The 18,554-nt window shown below is 35.4% G+C and overlaps 1 protein-coding gene across 4 annotated transcripts in view; it reads right to left on the bottom strand.

Annotated features, from left to right (window-relative positions):
• SLC44A5 (solute carrier family 44 member 5) overlaps positions 1 to 18,554 on the bottom strand; it is a 373,758-nt gene that overhangs the window by 30,409 nt on the left and 324,795 nt on the right. For all 4 annotated transcript variants that reach the window (XM_033405973.2, XM_049707145.1, XM_033405972.2 and 1 more), the window contains 5 exons: positions 15,591 to 15,714; positions 14,030 to 14,113; positions 11,015 to 11,127; positions 5,132 to 5,263; positions 1,514 to 1,613 (listed from right to left, as the gene is read on the bottom strand). In XM_033405973.2, coding sequence (XP_033261864.1) covers positions 1,514 to 1,613; positions 5,132 to 5,263; positions 11,015 to 11,127; positions 14,030 to 14,113; positions 15,591 to 15,714 — 553 coding nt within the window. The remainder of the gene's footprint in view (positions 1 to 1,513; positions 1,614 to 5,131; positions 5,264 to 11,014; positions 11,128 to 14,029; positions 14,114 to 15,590; positions 15,715 to 18,554) is intronic.

Below are 18,554 nucleotides of genomic sequence, written 5' to 3'. Positions count from 1 at the left end.
ACTGACACATTTTAGATTCATTTTTGTATTTGTTACCTTCGCCACCTCACTATTTGGGCTATGCTATTCTCTCTTTTCCCCAGACACTGCTGTTCAGTGAATTATTGGGTATCCCTATGTTTACCCTGTATTCTCATGCACATTTATTCCAGCTCTTATTTTCCCTTGAAAAAAATTATTAACCAGTCACAGTAGTAATTGCCCTTTAACACACACACACACACACACACACACACACACACACACACACATTTAGAGGCAGAGCAGCGGGACAAGTGAATTGTACAATATCATATTATTTAAGAAATAACCCAGCAAATCAGTAGTTTTCAGTGGCTAATGATAGGGCTTCAGTTATTGTGGGAAGGACAGAGTTTAATTTAACAAACTGCTTGTTAACTATTTCAAACACTGGCTTTAGGTGGCATTATTATTATTATAGATGATGATTTTGTTAAAACAATCCTTAAAGACTATTTAAAATAATTTGGTCCTTGGCCATTAACACCTCAGTTTCCATCATTCTAAATAGAGAACATGACCTATTGGCTTTGTAATAACACTTTCCTTGCTGTTTCCATGCATTATTCAAAAGTTTAAAGTATTATCCTCAAGTGACCTTTTGGAATAGTTTAGAAACTGTAGGTGTTATTACCTCACAACATGAATTTTATGAAAAACTGTTTATTCTGTAGCATTTTATTCTTTCTTTCTTTCTTTCTTTCTTTCTTTATTTTGCGGTACGCGGGCCTCTCACTGTTGTGGCCTCTCCTGTTGCGGAGCACAGGCTTCGGATGCGCAGGCTCAGTGGCCATGGCTCACGGGCCCAGCCGCTCCACGGCATGTGGAATCTTCCCAGACCGGGGCACGAACCCGTGTCCCCTGCATCGGCAGGCGGACTCTCAACCACTGCGCCACCAGGGAAGCCCCTATACTGTAGCATTTTAAAATAAAAATGGCTCTGGGTATAAAATGTTCCTGAATTGAGAGCTGTAGTTACAAAATATACAGTCTGGTAGTGCTAGGACCAATTATTCTGTCTACTGGCAAGTTTTGTTATTTATACAAAACTAGCAAGAGCACATAATTGGCTTTATAGAATTATGGTGATTTAAAGTTCTGCAAATGATCTCAAACATTAATATTAACATATGACTCAGTATGGGAATAATATAACATAACTAACTTTTATATAGCACTTTATCACTTACTTTCACATAAGTTATCCTCCTAACATATATTTGGTGTTTAAAAAAAAAGTGCTAGTGCATAGAATACACGAGTTTTAGCTTTATTTTACCCTATGATAATTGAGGTTTGGGGATTTTGAAAGATTTGTTAGCATGAAGTTTTTAATACGTGGCAGAGTCTGAACTTGAACAAGTCTTCTTGAATGGAAAGCAGATTTAACAAGCCATCTTAAAGGGAAAATAGTCTGGGGCATCTACAAATAAGCAGTGATCGATATGACTGATAGATATACAGTATATGAGTTTCTCCATCAAGGCCTTACTTGCTCCCCTCCTTCAGCAGGGCAATGGAGATGCGGATTCGGTCCCTGAGGAAGATCAGCATGAGGATGATGAACACTTCAAGGATGCAGAGTATTATCACTTTAAACAGGGTGGGGAAAAAAAATAGTGTGCGATTCAAATCAATCCCAAAAGCAAACTTTCTCTGCAAAAGTTAGAACTGATCTTCATGATTATTTCTACCAATTCTGACACTTCATAATTTAAGTAGTGCTACCTCTCCAAAAATGCCAGTTTTAGAAATTCGCTTTCAAAACCTCCCAGAAACGCTAAAAAAATGTAGATTAAAACTTTTAGCTAGAGTTTAAACAACTCAGTTGGACAGGCTTCATTTTATCTATGGAAACATTTCACACCATTTGTAGAAATGAGAAAATAGGCATGGAAGAAAGGAAGGGCTGCTTTAGGCAACTCTATTTTAGATGTTTTCACTTTCACTCCTTTGAGTAAGAGAATCATTACAGAAGAAAATTTCTGGACTGCCTCCCCACTCACAGTGCCTCTTAATTAATTGATCTTGCTGATGGACGGGGTGGGTTCTGAGATGCCACATTTTAAGTTTCACACGCCACCTATCATGGCTACCATTGATGAAATCAGAGTGTAAACCCAACCCAAGTTGTGTAATAAAAGTCTCAGAATTAGAATTAAGGGAATCTAGTTAGTTTTGAATTGAAGTGTATAAATCTCTTGAACTAAGAGTTATATACATTTAATAAACTGTGTAAAAACCATCTTTATGTGAAGTAAGTGAACCTGCAAAGAAAGAATAAAATGTATATGTGTAAAGAAAGAGAGCAAGTGGAGGAAATCTTGGCTCCTTTTTGGCTTTTTGTTTCCTGGATCCACATACACTTGAAAGTCCAGCTGCTTTTCTGCTACTTTGAGTTTGGTGAGACACTTCTATATTCTTAGAATAAATACCCCTGCCTTGCCTCCAGCTTGTTCCTTTGTTTCTTTTTACTTAAAGCCAAACAGTCCTAATTACTATATTTCCTCAATTCTAAGACATACCTTCAATTTAGTAATATCCTTTCAGGAAAAGTAAAGAAATCCTTTATTAAATGTCTATTCATTGATTATAAAATGCATCCTGACCTCAGAGATGTTAAAAAGTGAAAAGGTATGGATCCTAAATTAAGGAAATATAGTACTGCTAATAACAAAATCTGAAATTATAAAAGAAACTTAATGGAAAGTTAAATTAAATTCCTACCCATGAAAGAATCCGTTCTAACGTTCTTGCTAGATAGTTATTCCGCTCATGTCTGAACACTTCCAGCAATAGGGCACTCATTATTTCATTCTATTGTTATACCACTGAGATTCGGATAATACATCCCACTTCAGTTAGTATCTCCAAGGAAGTAGAAATCAGTTAACCCAGAGATGTGAGAGGATCTTAGGAAGGTGTCATCTCGCTACTACATCTTCTTTTAGTTAAACGATGTATTTATGTTTTTATGCAAATTTGATTCTCTTAAAACTAAACTGAGTCCAAAATTGTGGAGTATAGCCATATTAACCTAAAATCACTGTCTTCTTTGGACAAACTTAAGAATATGAAATATATCAGTCACTTTATGTTCTGAAATTGCATTGAAAAAGAACATTGCATATTAAATTTGTACCTTTACAAAATTACATATTTTAAATGGTTATATTAGAGAAATTTAACTGTCTTTTGAATTTATATATTATATTCCCTCCTTTTGTTTGAGCAAGAGCAAACAATAGAAACATATTTTTTGAGCCCCTAGAGAGAAGCTGGTATAAATCTAACTTTACCAAGGAGGCTGGGATAATTAATAGAAATGAGAATAGAACCATCTCCTAACACAATCCAAGACTCATAAAAATTATACATTTTGCATGTATAACTGCATATTTTTAGTGTTTCTGTCAATTAGTATAATTTCATACGTATACCCTTGTCTCTGGTGCCCAGGATTTCATCAAACACAGAGCAAGTAATCAATTAATGTCTGATAAATGCGTTGTGAAAGCTAACACTCATTTGAGGAAAGATAAGTATTGCTAGACTTGAAAATAAAAGCAAGCCCTGTTTTCTCCTCAAAGTACCTCTCAACTTCTCCAATGGCAGATTCTGATCATCTCAATGATTTTTGTGTTGAAGGTCCTTAAGAGACAGCAGCAGGATGACCATAGAACCTGCAACTAAGATCCATCTGAGAGTAAAACTAGAGGTTTCAATACATAATGGATGAGATTTGTCATCTTTAGATATGACAGATGACAGTAAGTGGACTGCTGAGGAGATATGGAATCACTCAAATTCAGAAAAAGTAATGAGGATTTAAGTTCTAAGACACCTGATTTTTATAGTTAAAAAAAATGGCTATCAATGAAGTTCTTCTGAAACATATTTGAAAAAATAATGTGTTATGTGAAGGGAATTAGCTGCGTGAGGGCTAGAAATGGGAACCCAAAGAGCAAGAATTTGGCATTTTGATCTAGTACTATCCAAGGAACACAGAAAAACTGAATTTGACAGACAAAAGAATCTGGTGGGGGCTTCTGTGCAGCAGGACTAGCTCATCAAGCTTGGCATGAGCCTTAAGAAAACATCTCTCAAGACTATCCTAGGGTCTCTGCTAAAAAACTTTCTCACTAGTGATCTGATTCCCCATATGCCTTGACCCCAGGAAAGCAGTGTCCTAGGTGGTATATATGTCTGTATTCTGGTTACAGAGAGAGTACCCTAATAGTTTTAACGAATAAAAAGGCACTCTGGTGACATGTTGCGAGCCTGTCCCTGATGACTTTTGGGTGAAGTGGCAAAATTAAGTTTTCAGATTTATGGTGATGGGATCCATGCTGGAATCATGATACTCTCCAAGATACTGCCCCCCTCTTAGGCTACCTCTGGGCTCCTTACCAGGCATCCTCAAACTTGTCTTCCCTGGCTCTCTAACTTCAACAACATATGAAGATGAAATATTTTTAAAGCACCATGTAATTACAGATCATCTTTAAAATCTTGAATAAATAACATGAATCTCTGTAAAGTGCAAGGACTAGTATAATAAAACCATTCTAGAAATATAGGATTGAAGCCATCTCTGAAATCATCTAGCTTTTAAAATATTTGTTAATATTACCCTTAACTAACTCAATCTCAATAAACATTTCAAAAATGTAAATTTCTTTTCAGTTATTTATTATTCCAATTCTATAACAGGTCGTTTAAAAGTCCTGCTATGAAAAATTTGTTGCTTTTTTTTTTTCCTTTTTCTATTTTTAAAAACAAGTTTGAAAAATCAAGCATTTTTTTCCTTTTAAAATACCTTTCTTGGATATCAGATTAATGGCTATAAACGTCTATATCCAACCCATTTTAAGTTGAAGGCAAATAGCTTGAGATCATTGTAAAGTAACATTTTCCTAGATTATATAATAAATTCCCCTCAATGACTTTTCCATTTATTGTAGCTAGTATTATTATAGACACACTTATTTTAATGACATTAGCAATAAGTATATTTTAACAAGTTATACCAACCCAAATTTTCCTTTACACAAAAAGATGCTTTCTTGTTATTACAATTTTAACAAACAAGTTTTTAAAATCCACTCACTAAATGCGAACCATGTTTGTTTCAGTTGAAAGTACATGCTTATATCAGTCTGAATCCCGATGTGAAATACAGTTAAGTGAGCATTTGGCTGTCCCTGAAGATTGCTGTATTCCCGGTAACAGTGCCATATTCCTTGAAAAGGAGAGAAAAGTAGACTAATATAAAATGCTATTTTCTGAAATATAAGCTATACACTTATAACACATATCTACATGAAATTGATCAGCATGGTCATTTTTACAAAGGAAGATTCATATTTCAAATTAAATATTTTATGTGTATCTAATAGTCTAAATGTGCTACTGTATTCAGTATAAATGTTTTCAGTATTTGTTTGGATGACTGTGACAACATCTGGCTTTAAACGACCTTTTAAACAGAAACAACCTTAATGTCCATCAATAGCGATTGGTTAAAAAAATTATGGTATATTTGTACAGTAGAATACTGCATTTCCATATAAAGAGGAGAAAGTCTAGTGTTAGTGAATGATCACCACATGTTTTGTTAAGTGGAAAAAAGTACAAAATGATATAAAAATATGCTATAATTCATATAAGAAGTAAGAACTATATATATTTTCTTATACACACGTAAAGTATCTCTGGCAGGATACATAGAAATACAATCTTTTTTGCTTCCAGGGAGGGAAACTTGGTGACTAAGGAGTAGAATGAGAAGGAAAATTTTCACTGTATAAACTTTTTATCTTTTAACATATAATCTATTTAAAAAGCAAATTTAAAAAATCATTTAAGTTGAAAATAGCCTTGTGAAATCTTTTCGATGGTGAAGGAATGTCGTGATGGAACTGTCTAAAAGCATATTCTTATCAAAGATTGTGTCCAGGCAAGGCAAACATGGACTTACTGTATTTTCCCCAAGACTCTGTGTTTCGAACTGTATATGACTTTTCACATGGTCTAGATAAAGTGGGAGTAGAAAACAGAGTTAAGAGGCCTATTTATTTTAATGACCCATGCGTCTGGATTAGGTCCGTTGGATATGTTCTAGCAATAATGAGGAAAATAGCTTTTAAAACCTCTAACTGTAAACTAACCGTTTTTTTTCCTAGATACAAGGTGAGAGGGTATGGCCCATGGAAAGACAAAAAACTAAATTAGAAAGGACAGTTGTTTCTCAAAGAAATATAAGATAAATCCCTTCCTTTTAGGCATTGCTTTCCCTGTGAATTTTTAAAAATTCCTTTAAAAATGCTTTATGGAATATTTGATACATACAAAATTATATGTAATGCAGATGTTGATTTTAAAGCATACAGTAAAATAAACACATATGAATGTATCACCTATCTTAAGATTTTATCATCCTAATTTTGCTCTAATTACACAAAATAAAAATGTTTCTTCTACCTGAGATTTTCATCCTATCATACCTACTGCCTCTCCCTGCCAAAGAACAATTATTCTGAATCCTGTGCTTATTATTCTCTTATTTTAGCAGAAAGATATGTTGAAATATCTCCTTAAGGGGTATTTATATCCCATAAAGTTTTATTATTTATTGATTTATTATTAATTCTTATAGTTCTATGACTTTTGAGGCTATTATTACACGCATACATGTTTAGAATTAGTATATCTTTTTAGTAAACTCTATCCTTTGTATCCCTAGCAATGCTTTTCATTCCAAAATCTATTTTGTCTGATATTATTATGGCTACTGCAGCTTTCTTTTGGTTAATGATTGCTAGTATATTTTTATCTATCCCTTCACTTTGAAACTTCCAATTTCCTTATGTTTTGTGTAACTTACGTAAATAGCACAGCTCCAATTTGTATATTTATATCTTAATCTGACCTGACAATCTCTGTATTCTAAACGATGAGCTTAATAAATTTATATTTAATGTATTGCTATACTTATTTTTCAACCTTCTTACTTTTTGCTTTTCCTGTTCCACTTTGTATCTGTACTTCTTTTCTTCCAATTCTTGTCCTTTAAAAATTGATCAGTTTTTGTTTGTTTATTTATATTCTATTTTTCCCCTCTACTGGTTCAGAGATGTCTTCTCTGTTTTTAGAATAAATTACCCTTGAAAATTGACTATGTGTACTTACTAACCAAGTCTAAAGTCAACACAAGGAAATACAAGAAACTTAGATTACTCAGTAATCACCCCAGTCTGATTATTCCTCTGTATTTTACTTATGTACAGTTAGACTTCAAAAAATTGGATATTATCATTATTTTATACAAAGGTTGTTAAGCTCTACCTACACATTTACCAATTCATTTTCTTTGCTCATCATTCTTTCTTGCATCTCATACATTTTTGTGGAATCATTTTCCTTCTTGAAGTAGGCATTCCTTTAGTATATGTCTATTTGTAAACTCTGGTTTTTACTTATCTTAAAATATCTTTATGTTACTCTTATTCTTGAAAGATAGTTTTGCTGGGTGTACAGCTGTAGGTTGACTGTTATTTTTTCTTAGCTCTTTGAAGGTATTATTCTACTTCTTTTGTTGCTGTCAAAAAGTCTGCTTCAGGGACTTCCCTGGTGGCACAGTGCCAATGAAGGGGACATGGGTTTGATCCCTGGTCTGGGAAGATCCCACATGCCACGGAGCTACTAAGCCCGTGCACCACAACTACTGAGCCTGCGCTCTAGAGCCCGCGAGCCACAACTACTGAGCCCACATGTTCTAATAGATAATATGCTTAGGCTGAGCCACAACTACTGAGCCCACATGTTCTAATAGATAATATGCTTAGGCTATAAGTATCAGGAGAGTAAGAACGTTTGTCTTTTTACTGTTCTTTCTCAAGAGCCTAGAATAGTGCCTGTTACACAGCAGCTGCTCAACTGATATTTGTTGACTGAACAAATTAAAGAAAGTACAACTAGATATGGGTGTCACTTCCCTTACTCTCCTTGGTATAATTAGAGCTTCCTGTATCTTTGAATTTATACCTTTCATCAGTTCTAGAAAATTCTCAGCCAATATCTTTCAAATATGTTGATATATTTTAGGCCCTTCTCAATCTATTCTCTCTCTCTTAACCACACAATCATATTTTGTCCTCTTGTCACATTCTGCTGTATTCTGAGTAATTATTTCAGAGGTTCATCTTTCAGTTCATTAATTCTCTATTTTACTATTTAACTTATCAATTTAATTTCTAATCTAACACTATATTGCTTTGTTTTGAAAAGTTCTATTTAGTTCGTCTTCATGTATGCCTGGATATTTTTGATGATTTCTTTCTTTTTAAATTGTATTTTTAATTCTTAAACATTTTATACATGATTATCTCATGTTCTGTATCAATCCATATCTGAATTCTTGGAGCCCTCAATCTGATGTTTATAGTTTCTTTTGTTTCTTTATTTTATATAAATTTATTTATCTTATATATATTTTTTGGCTGCGTTGGGTCTTCATTGCTGTGCGTGGGCTTTCTCTAGTTGTGGTGAGCGGGGACTACTCTTCGTTGTGGTGCACGGGCTTCTCATTGCAGTGGCTTCTCTTGTTGCAGAGCATGGGCTCTAGGCGCACAGGCTTCAGTAGTTGTGGCTTGTGGGCTCTAGGGCACAGGTTTACTAGTTGTGGAGCATGGGCTCAGTTGCTCCGCAGCATGTGGGATCTTCCCAGACTAAGGCTCGAACCTGTGTCGTGGATTCTTAACCACTGCACCACCAGGGAAGCCCTCTTTTGTTTCTTGCAAAAGACCATTTCCTTGCATGTTTGGTAATCTTTGATTGTAACTCATACTTTGTTAAATTTAATCTGTGGAAACCTGGTGATCTGAATTGAAGGTGCTTTCATCTAGAGGGGATTTATATTTGTTTCTGTTGGCAACTACCAAACTGGGGTCACTTTATACGTTTTCCAGGATCCCAGACCTACTCCAGGAGTTTCAGGTCTGACCCTCTACTCTCCTGCTGGCTCTAAGTGTCCTGACTGTAGCCCTGGTATGGTCCGCCCATAATTTCATATGTGCTTCCTGCTCGGTTCCACACATTTTAGCTTGTGGGTTTAAAATGGTTTTCCTTTTGGGGAGATTTCCTTTACTTCTGGTAAGCTCATCAAAAAAATACATTACATAAAACAATACAATACTATTTTATGCCATTATTTCATAGCAAGAGGACCCTTCAGATTATTAATTCTTCCATACTGGTGGATGTGAAAATCTCAGCAGTGTTTTCCAATTTATTTTTCTATTGCTTTCTCACTCCTGTCCTAGTGTTTGTTTGTTTGTTTGTTTGTTTTTAAAAGTATGTTCCCTGGGCTTCAAGTCCTCTTTCCTCAATAATATTCCTGCATAATAACAAAATAATAGATACCATTTACTGAACAATTACTATGTGCTAGGCAGCTCTCTAAGTACTTTATATACATTATTTATTAACACTCACAGATTCCTATTATACAGTTGAGGAAACTATGAATTAGAGATACTATGTACTTGCAGAGAATCACACAATTAATATGTGATGATTCTAGAACTGTGCCTTTTTCAAACTCCAAATACATATTTGTAACCATGGTATTATATGGCCTCCCCTATATATCTCTTAATTTGTTCTGGTCAATGAGAATTGTTCACATGCTCAACCTCTAAGATGGCAAAGGAAAGGGGATATTTTGAGCTTCAAGGAGGAAAATGACTTTTAGACAAAAAGCTTTCTTGAGAGTTTCAGATTAGAGGACAGCGATTCTTGCATTCCTCTACCAGACTGACCCACCTCTTCACGGGCAGCTGCACAGGAGGAGCTGATAAGGAATAATACCTGGAAAGATGTGAACAATTGTCTAGAAACTTAATTAGGATAACGAGCAGGATAATAACAATACCCCAAGACATGCTGAGTGTTTGCTGTATTCCAGGGACCGTTCTAAGATCTTTATATTCATTGTCTCATTTTACACTCACAGTCTTGTTAGATGGAGATACCATTATTGTGCTGATGTTATGGATAAGGAAACTGAGGCTTATAATCATTAAAATTTTCCAAAGTCTCCCAGTTACATCATGGAGCTGGGATTGGAACCCAAGCTAGCCACAGATTTTGCGGATTCTGCTGGTTTCTAATGCTGACATGTTTAAAGCTCTTCTTCTTTGGGTGATAAAAATAGGAAATTGTTATTTTTGGTATCTGTGACCATAAAATCTCATTGTCAATATAAATGGTGTTGTAGCAGAAATCATTCTTTTGAATAGAAACCTCTCTAACATTCATATATTGGCCCATACATTTATTAGAAGACTGAGAAGAAGCTGCCATAAGTGCCATACTGTTCGTTAGGAGAGGCTTTAATTCCTTTTTTAGTATTTGCATTTTACCTGTACTGCATTTGGCAGGATTGAGTTAATAATTAGAGCTCAACGTTGAAATAAAGTAAGAGTCCATCCAATGTGTAATTCAGAATACTTGCCTCTAGAGGGTGATGCCTCATTATGGAGTACTGGCCAATTATTAAAATATGTGACAGTACCTGGATTAAAAGTTCTAAGTTGAAAGAGGAAAACAGATCAATCACACTTCTGTTACAATGCAGACCTGGCCTTTGATCAGACAGAAAAGTTAAAGGACTCAAAGAAATTGTCTGAAATATTTTTCATTAACTTAAAAGGGAGTTTTTTAACCTCCTTCTTTATACCCATGAGGCATGAGACCAAAGGCTGGTAGAGAAAAACAGTAGAACTTTCTGATAGCACTTTTTTTCCCCAAGATAAAGAAGAAATAATAGAGACAATATATGCAAAATTAAGTAATTTTTCTCAATTTAACAACTTTTGGAGGGGAATAATTAAACTCACTGCAAGGAAAATACTTTCTGGTGATTGATAATGGGGACTGCAAAGAAAAAGATTATTTTGATATTCGGTGATTTTAAGAGGGTGATACCTACCATAAGCTATAATCCCAATCACACCAAAGGTGAAGAGCCAGAAGAGGAAGCCAGCCGTGAACCTCAGGAGTATCACGAACATCCAACTGAGGAGCATGGCGATAGTCAGGCCACTGGAGGAAAAAAATGCACAACAAACACAGTGGGCCAGTGTGCTAAACATAGCAGAATGAGCACAGCAAGACAACGCTTTTTTCTATTCAAAAAGATTCTTGATTATTTTACCTGGCTATAGAAACATTTATAATGTTAAAAAGTATAAATAATTTTTGCTGTTAAGATTTTCATGTGAAAGAGTAGGACCATCAGGGACTTTACACATGAATCAATTTTGTGCCTAGGTAAACTGAAGTTCAGTATTAATAGTTGTTCCAGGAAAAACCGCAGTTCCTATCTGCCACAGTCCTATTTTTTTCCTTCACACTTACCCACCAAGTATAAAAAGCATGGATAAAGCATATCCAGGAGGAAATTGTGCTGTTCTTGTTCTATCTACCTGGTGACTAATGAAAACCTTATGTAATATAACACTCTAGCAGTAAGGGAACAAACTTAGGGCAGAAAGACAAGCAAAATAACTGCCCCACACAGTTCCTAAATCCATGATTTTGCAGTCATTATCATTCTGGTCTAATTATCTCTAATCGTTTGTGATGTCTAACCTCACTAGACATTTATTTCGGCTCCCCAGGGATCTGTGGGCCATTATTTGGAGCCGTGATAAGGCTTCTGTGTCTCCTGGGCCATGCAACTTCATCAACCAATCAACAGCATGAATATTTTCCTTCTGTTTCAATTTCTTCCTGGGGTTTGATTGAGTTACTAGAGGTACTTCTTCCCCCCCACCCCCATATATCCAGGTTAAAGTCATATTGGATTCTTCTAGGTAATTTCATCAAAGAGAACTCACTAAGATTGGAAATTTGGCTTCTATTAAGAACTGACACCACTGGTGATATCTGCAAGTTTCCAAACAGACAGAGCTTGGCACATTGATTGAGTTTATTGTCTTCAAATATTATCTTTAAAAAGAAAATACTAATAATACTGTCGCTGGATAGATGACAGCATGTATCAGAGCACCTCCTCAGCTTGCAGTCTTACAGAGCCTATGCTTTTAACTTCAGAAGCCATTCCCTTTTAAAATTCACAGATACTTTCATGCTGAAATATTCAACATAGTTGAAGAATTATTCTGTGGCATAGTCCAAGGGGGTTATTAAAAAAGGTCAGGGGGGAAGAAAAGAAATATAGCTCTTTACTGTTCTGTGTTTTTAATTCCCGCATAAAAATTCTAACTGAATAAACTAAATCCCAGTATGTCATTCTTTGGCTTTATATGTATAAAATCGATGAGAACAGAAGAGTTGAAAATAAAGGGAGGTGTGTATGTTCTAGCAGTTCTAGGTGTTTAGTCCCTGGGTAGAGAGCATTTCAGTGTGTGTGTTGGGAGTGAGGAGGGCAGGAGAATCTATCATAATTTACACTTTTTTCAGGTAAGAGTGGGAAAGCCAAAACAAAGGAAAAACATAGAAATTATCTAGTGATATTTGGGTCTGACAATAGGGCCACCAGTTTCCTGTCAAGTATGGACTACAATCTCTGCTATGGAGATATATCCTGAAATACACACTGAAAATAATTACTGTAATTGTTTAAGACAAAGCATCAAAATGAGTAAAATCTGATAAAACTATCTAGCTTTATAGCTCCAAAAACTACTCACTAGTATTTTACACACAGTGCAATTTTGACTTTATTAAGCACCTTATAGTTAAATATATCTATCTTGTTCCCCTAGTATTTTTATAACTGTTCCACATTTTCTATGCATCTCTATGGTCCAAGAACCATACCAGGAGTTAGGAAAATAAAGATGAGTTAGACATAGTTACCATGGTAAAGAGTTCATAGTTTATCAGAGGGAAAGAGTCAGGTAAATAAAACACAAGACAGTGGTGCTATATGGAAGACAGGTATGTGTGTTTATATATAGGTATGTACACACATACACACACACACACACACACACACACACACACACACACACAATGACCATGAGGAACACAGAGGGGCAAGTAATTTACTATAGCTGGGGAAGTCAAGAAAGACATCATAGATGACACAAAAGCTGATTTTAAATAATGAGATGGGGTTGCCCAGGACACAAGGAAGGATATGCTAGGAAAGAGAATAGAATGTGCAAAAACATGGGGGTTTGACAGTCCAGGGCTAGGCATGCTATTTGATGTGTTTAGAATATAGGGTTAATCCAGAAACATGCATGGAGATAAATCTGGGAAACTAAGTTGGGCCAGATTGTAAGGGGCTTTGTAAGTATCTGAAGAAGTTTTCACTTTATTCTTTGATCACCAGGGAATCATAGATGCTTTTAGGGTACTTAGGGTACAAGAAGGTGGCACAAGAGCCAGATAGTAATGACAGCCTTAGGCATATCAAAACATGTACCTGCTCCAGAAGAGTGACTACATTTTCCTTTATGTTGCAGAAATGCAAATATTATGTCTGAAAATTTAAAATCTCCTCCTGCCTTCAAATGTCTTTTTCAGCTTCTCTTAAGTACAGTGACTTTGATGATGATGATAACAAACATTATGTGGAAGGGCTGTGTTAAAAAGTAAGAATGATCCTTTGGAGGTCAAGGGGAGGACAAATGAGTACCAGAGAAATAACACTGCATCCACTGTAACGTGTGATGAAAAGCAAACATACCACAGATATGGCCCTGCGTGACTTGAAATATATGTTTATAAGAGGACTTTTACTAGTGATTTAATAGAATTAAATTTACATTCTTATAACTTTCTGCTACCACTGGGCAGATTTCCAAATATCTTTGCCTCATCTTCACTCTGTCTGAAAAAGAAAGTGGCAGGAACTGAAATCCAAGTCAACCTTTTATTCATGACTATGAATGCGGAATTTGAAGAAAGAAATTCTACAAAGATAAAATCAGAATGGGGCTGGAGAAGAAACACCTAAGCTTTCACTTACATGAGAATCCAATACCACGTTGTTGCATAGTCTTCAAACACTTTCACTCCAATTGCCCTTGCATCAAGGACTTTATTGATACCACTGAATTCAAAGAAGGAAAAAAAATCAATTATTTTTTGACTACCACTAAACAGAAATGTTCTTGTTATGATAAAAGGGATTTGGAAGCTGCAGTTCTAAGCATATTTTTAGAAACCATTTATCACTAGTGACTCTTTTCCTAGCCACAACAATACATGAGGTGTCACTTCGTTAAACCTGCAAAGGTAGCCAGCTACAGCTGCACACAGAGGGAACGTGGCTTCCAAGAGCGATAAACAGACCCCTCTCCAACATATGCAACACACCCTCAGTGTTGCAGAAGCCTCACTATAAGACAAGAATTTAGATGGTAAGATCAGCTTTTAACTTTTAAAATCCATAGAGCCAATATAAAATCCATAGAGCCAAGAATGAATATGATATTTAATTCCCCTTCTTAATCTTCTGACAGCTCTGTAGCAGGAAGGCACAAAGAGGCACATACAGAAAAGTGCACCAATCGTTAGCATCCAGTTTGATGAATTATCAGAGTGAACATACTTAGTAACTACAGCATAGTCATTCTTTTCCCCCATGTGCCCCAATTACAACACCTCCCCCCTCTTCCCCTAAAGTTAACCATAATCCTGACTTTTGTGATAATAATTTCCTAGCTTTCTTTTTAGTTGTACCATTTATATATGCATCATAGGGTAATTTAATTTAGTTGTGCTTACTTTAAACGTTTTCATCAATGGAATTGTACTATTACTTTATGATTTCTTTCACATAGCTTTATATTTGTGAAATTCATCCATGTTGCTATCATATTCTAAACACACAGGAACTGCACTATTCTACTCGGACTGCTAAAATCTTTTGAGAAAGAACAATAAATTTTTTACAATGCCTTTATTTTTTACTTTAAATTCAACAACTAAGCTATGAAATGGTACTCTGTGTGTTTATATTTGTGCAAATACAAGTATGTGTGCACCCAGGGAATTGTATTTCCCAATAACGTGGAACACCATGATGCATACAGCCAAGGGAAACAGAAAATTTACTTCACTGTAGTTAGTCCATAGAAATTCGACACAGTACTGATAGAGCAGCATCATGGTTGTTTCACCTTTCTTAAGGCCCCCTTCCCTTTAAAATATCTAGCAGTTTTATTACTTCAGTCATTTTTTTAAAATGGTGCTTTAAAAAGTATGGGTTTTTAAAATTATGCTTATTCAAAAGTAAATTATACTAAGGTCTTGCGATCTGTTTCCTGATGTCTCATTTCTATACCTGTTGATAATGAAAGACTTAACCATTTTGAAAAACGTAATTGTTCTTTCAAATTCATTCTGCTTTCTCCTTTACTTGGCTTTCTTAATGAACACATACCGAGTTCTCTAATCCACAGTCACATGGATATTTCAGAATAATACATAATTCTTCCTCCATAACCCTTAACCTCATGGAAGTTTTAGTTTGGGGACAATAATGGGATGCATCAAAATTGAAAATGGGAGTGTAAACAACATACTTTGCAGCTGCCCTGAGTTCTACAGCATTTCTTGTCTTTCCACTTCCATCTTCAAACACTGTCTTATTTCCTACAGTTAAAGTGCCATTTTTAGTAGAAAAGTCAGGGAAACATCTCTGGAGATCTGTAAAAATAAATTAAAATTATGATAATCACTTTCTTCCTTCATGATGTCCTCCCTTTCTTAAGCCTTCAAATTCTTACTAGACAATGTATAAATTGCTGAATATAGATAATTGCCCATTACTTGATAATCAGATTTTCTGATGATTCTAAGACTGACATGGAAAGCAAATACAATCATAATCTGAAGCTACATTTAAACTTGCTGATTATTTTATACATGGTATATTCATCAAGTAGCCATAAGAAGGACACACAGCACAGGTTTTATAAGAGTAATACTGATAACCTCTCTCTCATGGTAAACACATTTTAATAAAAAGGCTATATTTACTTGAATGATTGGATGAATTTATTTTGTTATTTTACAAAATTCTTAGATACTCCTTGAGTGAAACCTTGAAAACCAGAGTTTAGTGAACATTTCCTTGGGAAATAAGAATCAGCGCAAATTTTAGGTTACTAAGACAATTGAATTTTTATTTACAAAGTCTGAATAATTTGTCTGTCTTCCAGCTCATTTACAAGTTTTTTTTAAGAGGGGCTGGAAATGGGAATTCTAAAGCTATCAAAAATGGCCCACACTTTGAAAACTAGCATTTCTGAGAAGAGTTAATTTACCATTCAATCTTCTATGTGCTTATTTTTAATTATACAGAATCCTTGACTCTTTACAAATCTTTATTACTAAAAATGTTTTAAAACCCCAATTTTAAATGAAGAGGGAGGAGCAATCAGAAATGGATAATTTTTATATTTTTTCTTACAAGAAGTATCACAGACTTGCATGGGTTCGCATGGAGTGTAAACCTGAAAATATGAAAGCAGCTGATATAGAGAAAGAAGAAATATGTCCTTGTAAAGCTTTTCCTGACTTTCCTTTTTTAAAATGGTCTGATCTACCCACCTTCATGTTCCGTAGCTTTTATAATCGGGGTGACTGCCCTCTCTCTCTCCTGCTCTTCCCTGGCAAATCTGACATAGTAGCCTCTACCAGATGCTTCCATTCCCTCTCAATCCAACTGTATTTCTGTCTCCACCTCTCCATGCAAATTAGCCTCCCAGTGATCCCAGTGACCTCCTAGTTGCCAAAACCTCCAAATCTTTTTTAGTCTTCATCCTGCTTGAACCCATTACCTAGCACAGTGCCTGGTACATAGTGGAACTCAGTAAGTATCTGCTGTTGAATGAATTAACTTTCTCTTGAATGAGTCTTTGACATGGGAGACAACCCCTGCCTTTCAAAACTCTCTTCCCTTGGTTTACAGGCCCAGGTTCTCTCCTGCCTTCCCTTCATCCTTTCTGTGTACTCTTTCTCTTTCTCCTCCTTCAACATGACTGTTCCCACGTACAGAACCCCCGAAACTTGTTCTACATATTATATCTGGGCAATAACTCATCTAGTCTGTTAGCTTTAATTACTAAATATGCTCATTATATATTTAGAAAGTAGAGAAAATTTTATGAAAGAAGATACAAAACTGTACATAGTTTTACCACCCACAGTGAACTATATTAACCTTTTGGTGCATTTCCTCCAGTCTTTCTTCTATAAGAAATTTTTTTTTGAGAGTTATAATTATACAGTACACGAGAGGTTGTCCCTTGTTTCTTTCTTATAATATTACTTATTTCCATTTATAAAATCTTTAATGAGTGAATTTTATTAGCTGCATACTATTGTTTCAAATACTATACTTAATCCTCTATTGGGGGGATACAAGTGATTTCAATATTTATCTTAATGTTTCCTTCACTAGACTGTGAAGGACTGTGCCTTACTCATTTTTGTATTCCCAATGTACATTTCATATTGTGTGATTTAACCAAACTACACTTATAAGGGCAGGACTATATGTTATACTTTTATAGCTATTACATCTTCAGTGACTAATGATTCATTTTTACCGTTTTGCATAAAAATTTGTAACATTCTTCTTGACTACAGACACTTGTTGCCCAGGACTTCCTGCTTAAATGCAGTTGCTTGCCAGGCCTACATCTTTGCTGCAGGGTTTTAATGATCCAGAGAAGACTGATGGGAGCATGTAAGACATTATGCTTGATGGTAGCTACCTCAATGGTACCTGACTTTCTACTCAAACTGATGACTGCTGTCTTTCTTCCATTTTAAAAGAAATATGTACTCATTGTGGAAAAACAGAGATATAGAAAAAAGAAGAAAGAGAGAAAATGGCCATAGTTTTGCCACCTACAAAACAATCACTTAATATTTTGGCATATTTGTTTCCAATCTTTTTCTTTGAGTAGTTTTTTTTGGTTGTTGTTTAATTTATACAGGCTTGTCATAATTCATATAGTATTTTTCATTTTATGTAACATTGTAACATATACACAATACTTATAGGTAAAAATTATAAATATTTCATTTAATGAATACGTCATAATTTATTTAAGCATTTCCTTCCTCTTGGATATTGGAGTATTTCCTTTTGATTTTCTTTGTCTTTTCTTTTTTTGGAACAACACTGTGATGGACATCTTTATGTAAAGTTTTTTCTCTGTTGTTAGAATTATGGCCTTAAGAAAGGAAAATGAGTGATTATTTCATTTTCTTCTACACAGTTAAATAAAGTTTATAGGGGCTTCCCTGGTGGCGCAGTGGTTGAGAGTCCACCTGCCGATGCAGGGGACACGGGTTCGTGCCCCGGTCCGGGAGGATCCCACATGCCACGGAGCGGCTGGGCCCGTGAGCCATGGCCGCTGAGCCTGCGCATTCGGAGCCTGTGCTCCGCAATGGGAGAGGCCACAACAGCGAGAGGCCCGCGTACCACAAAAAAAAAATAAAGTTTATAAATTTTAAAGAAATAAAATGTTGAT

The sequence above is a fragment of the Orcinus orca genome, chromosome 1, assembly GCF_937001465.1.
Source record: "Orcinus orca chromosome 1, mOrcOrc1.1, whole genome shotgun sequence".
In the NCBI taxonomy this organism is placed as follows: domain Eukaryota; kingdom Metazoa; phylum Chordata; class Mammalia; order Artiodactyla; family Delphinidae; genus Orcinus; species Orcinus orca.
The sequence above is the reverse complement of the archived record's forward strand: the minus strand, read 5'-3'. Positions and strand labels throughout refer to the sequence as shown.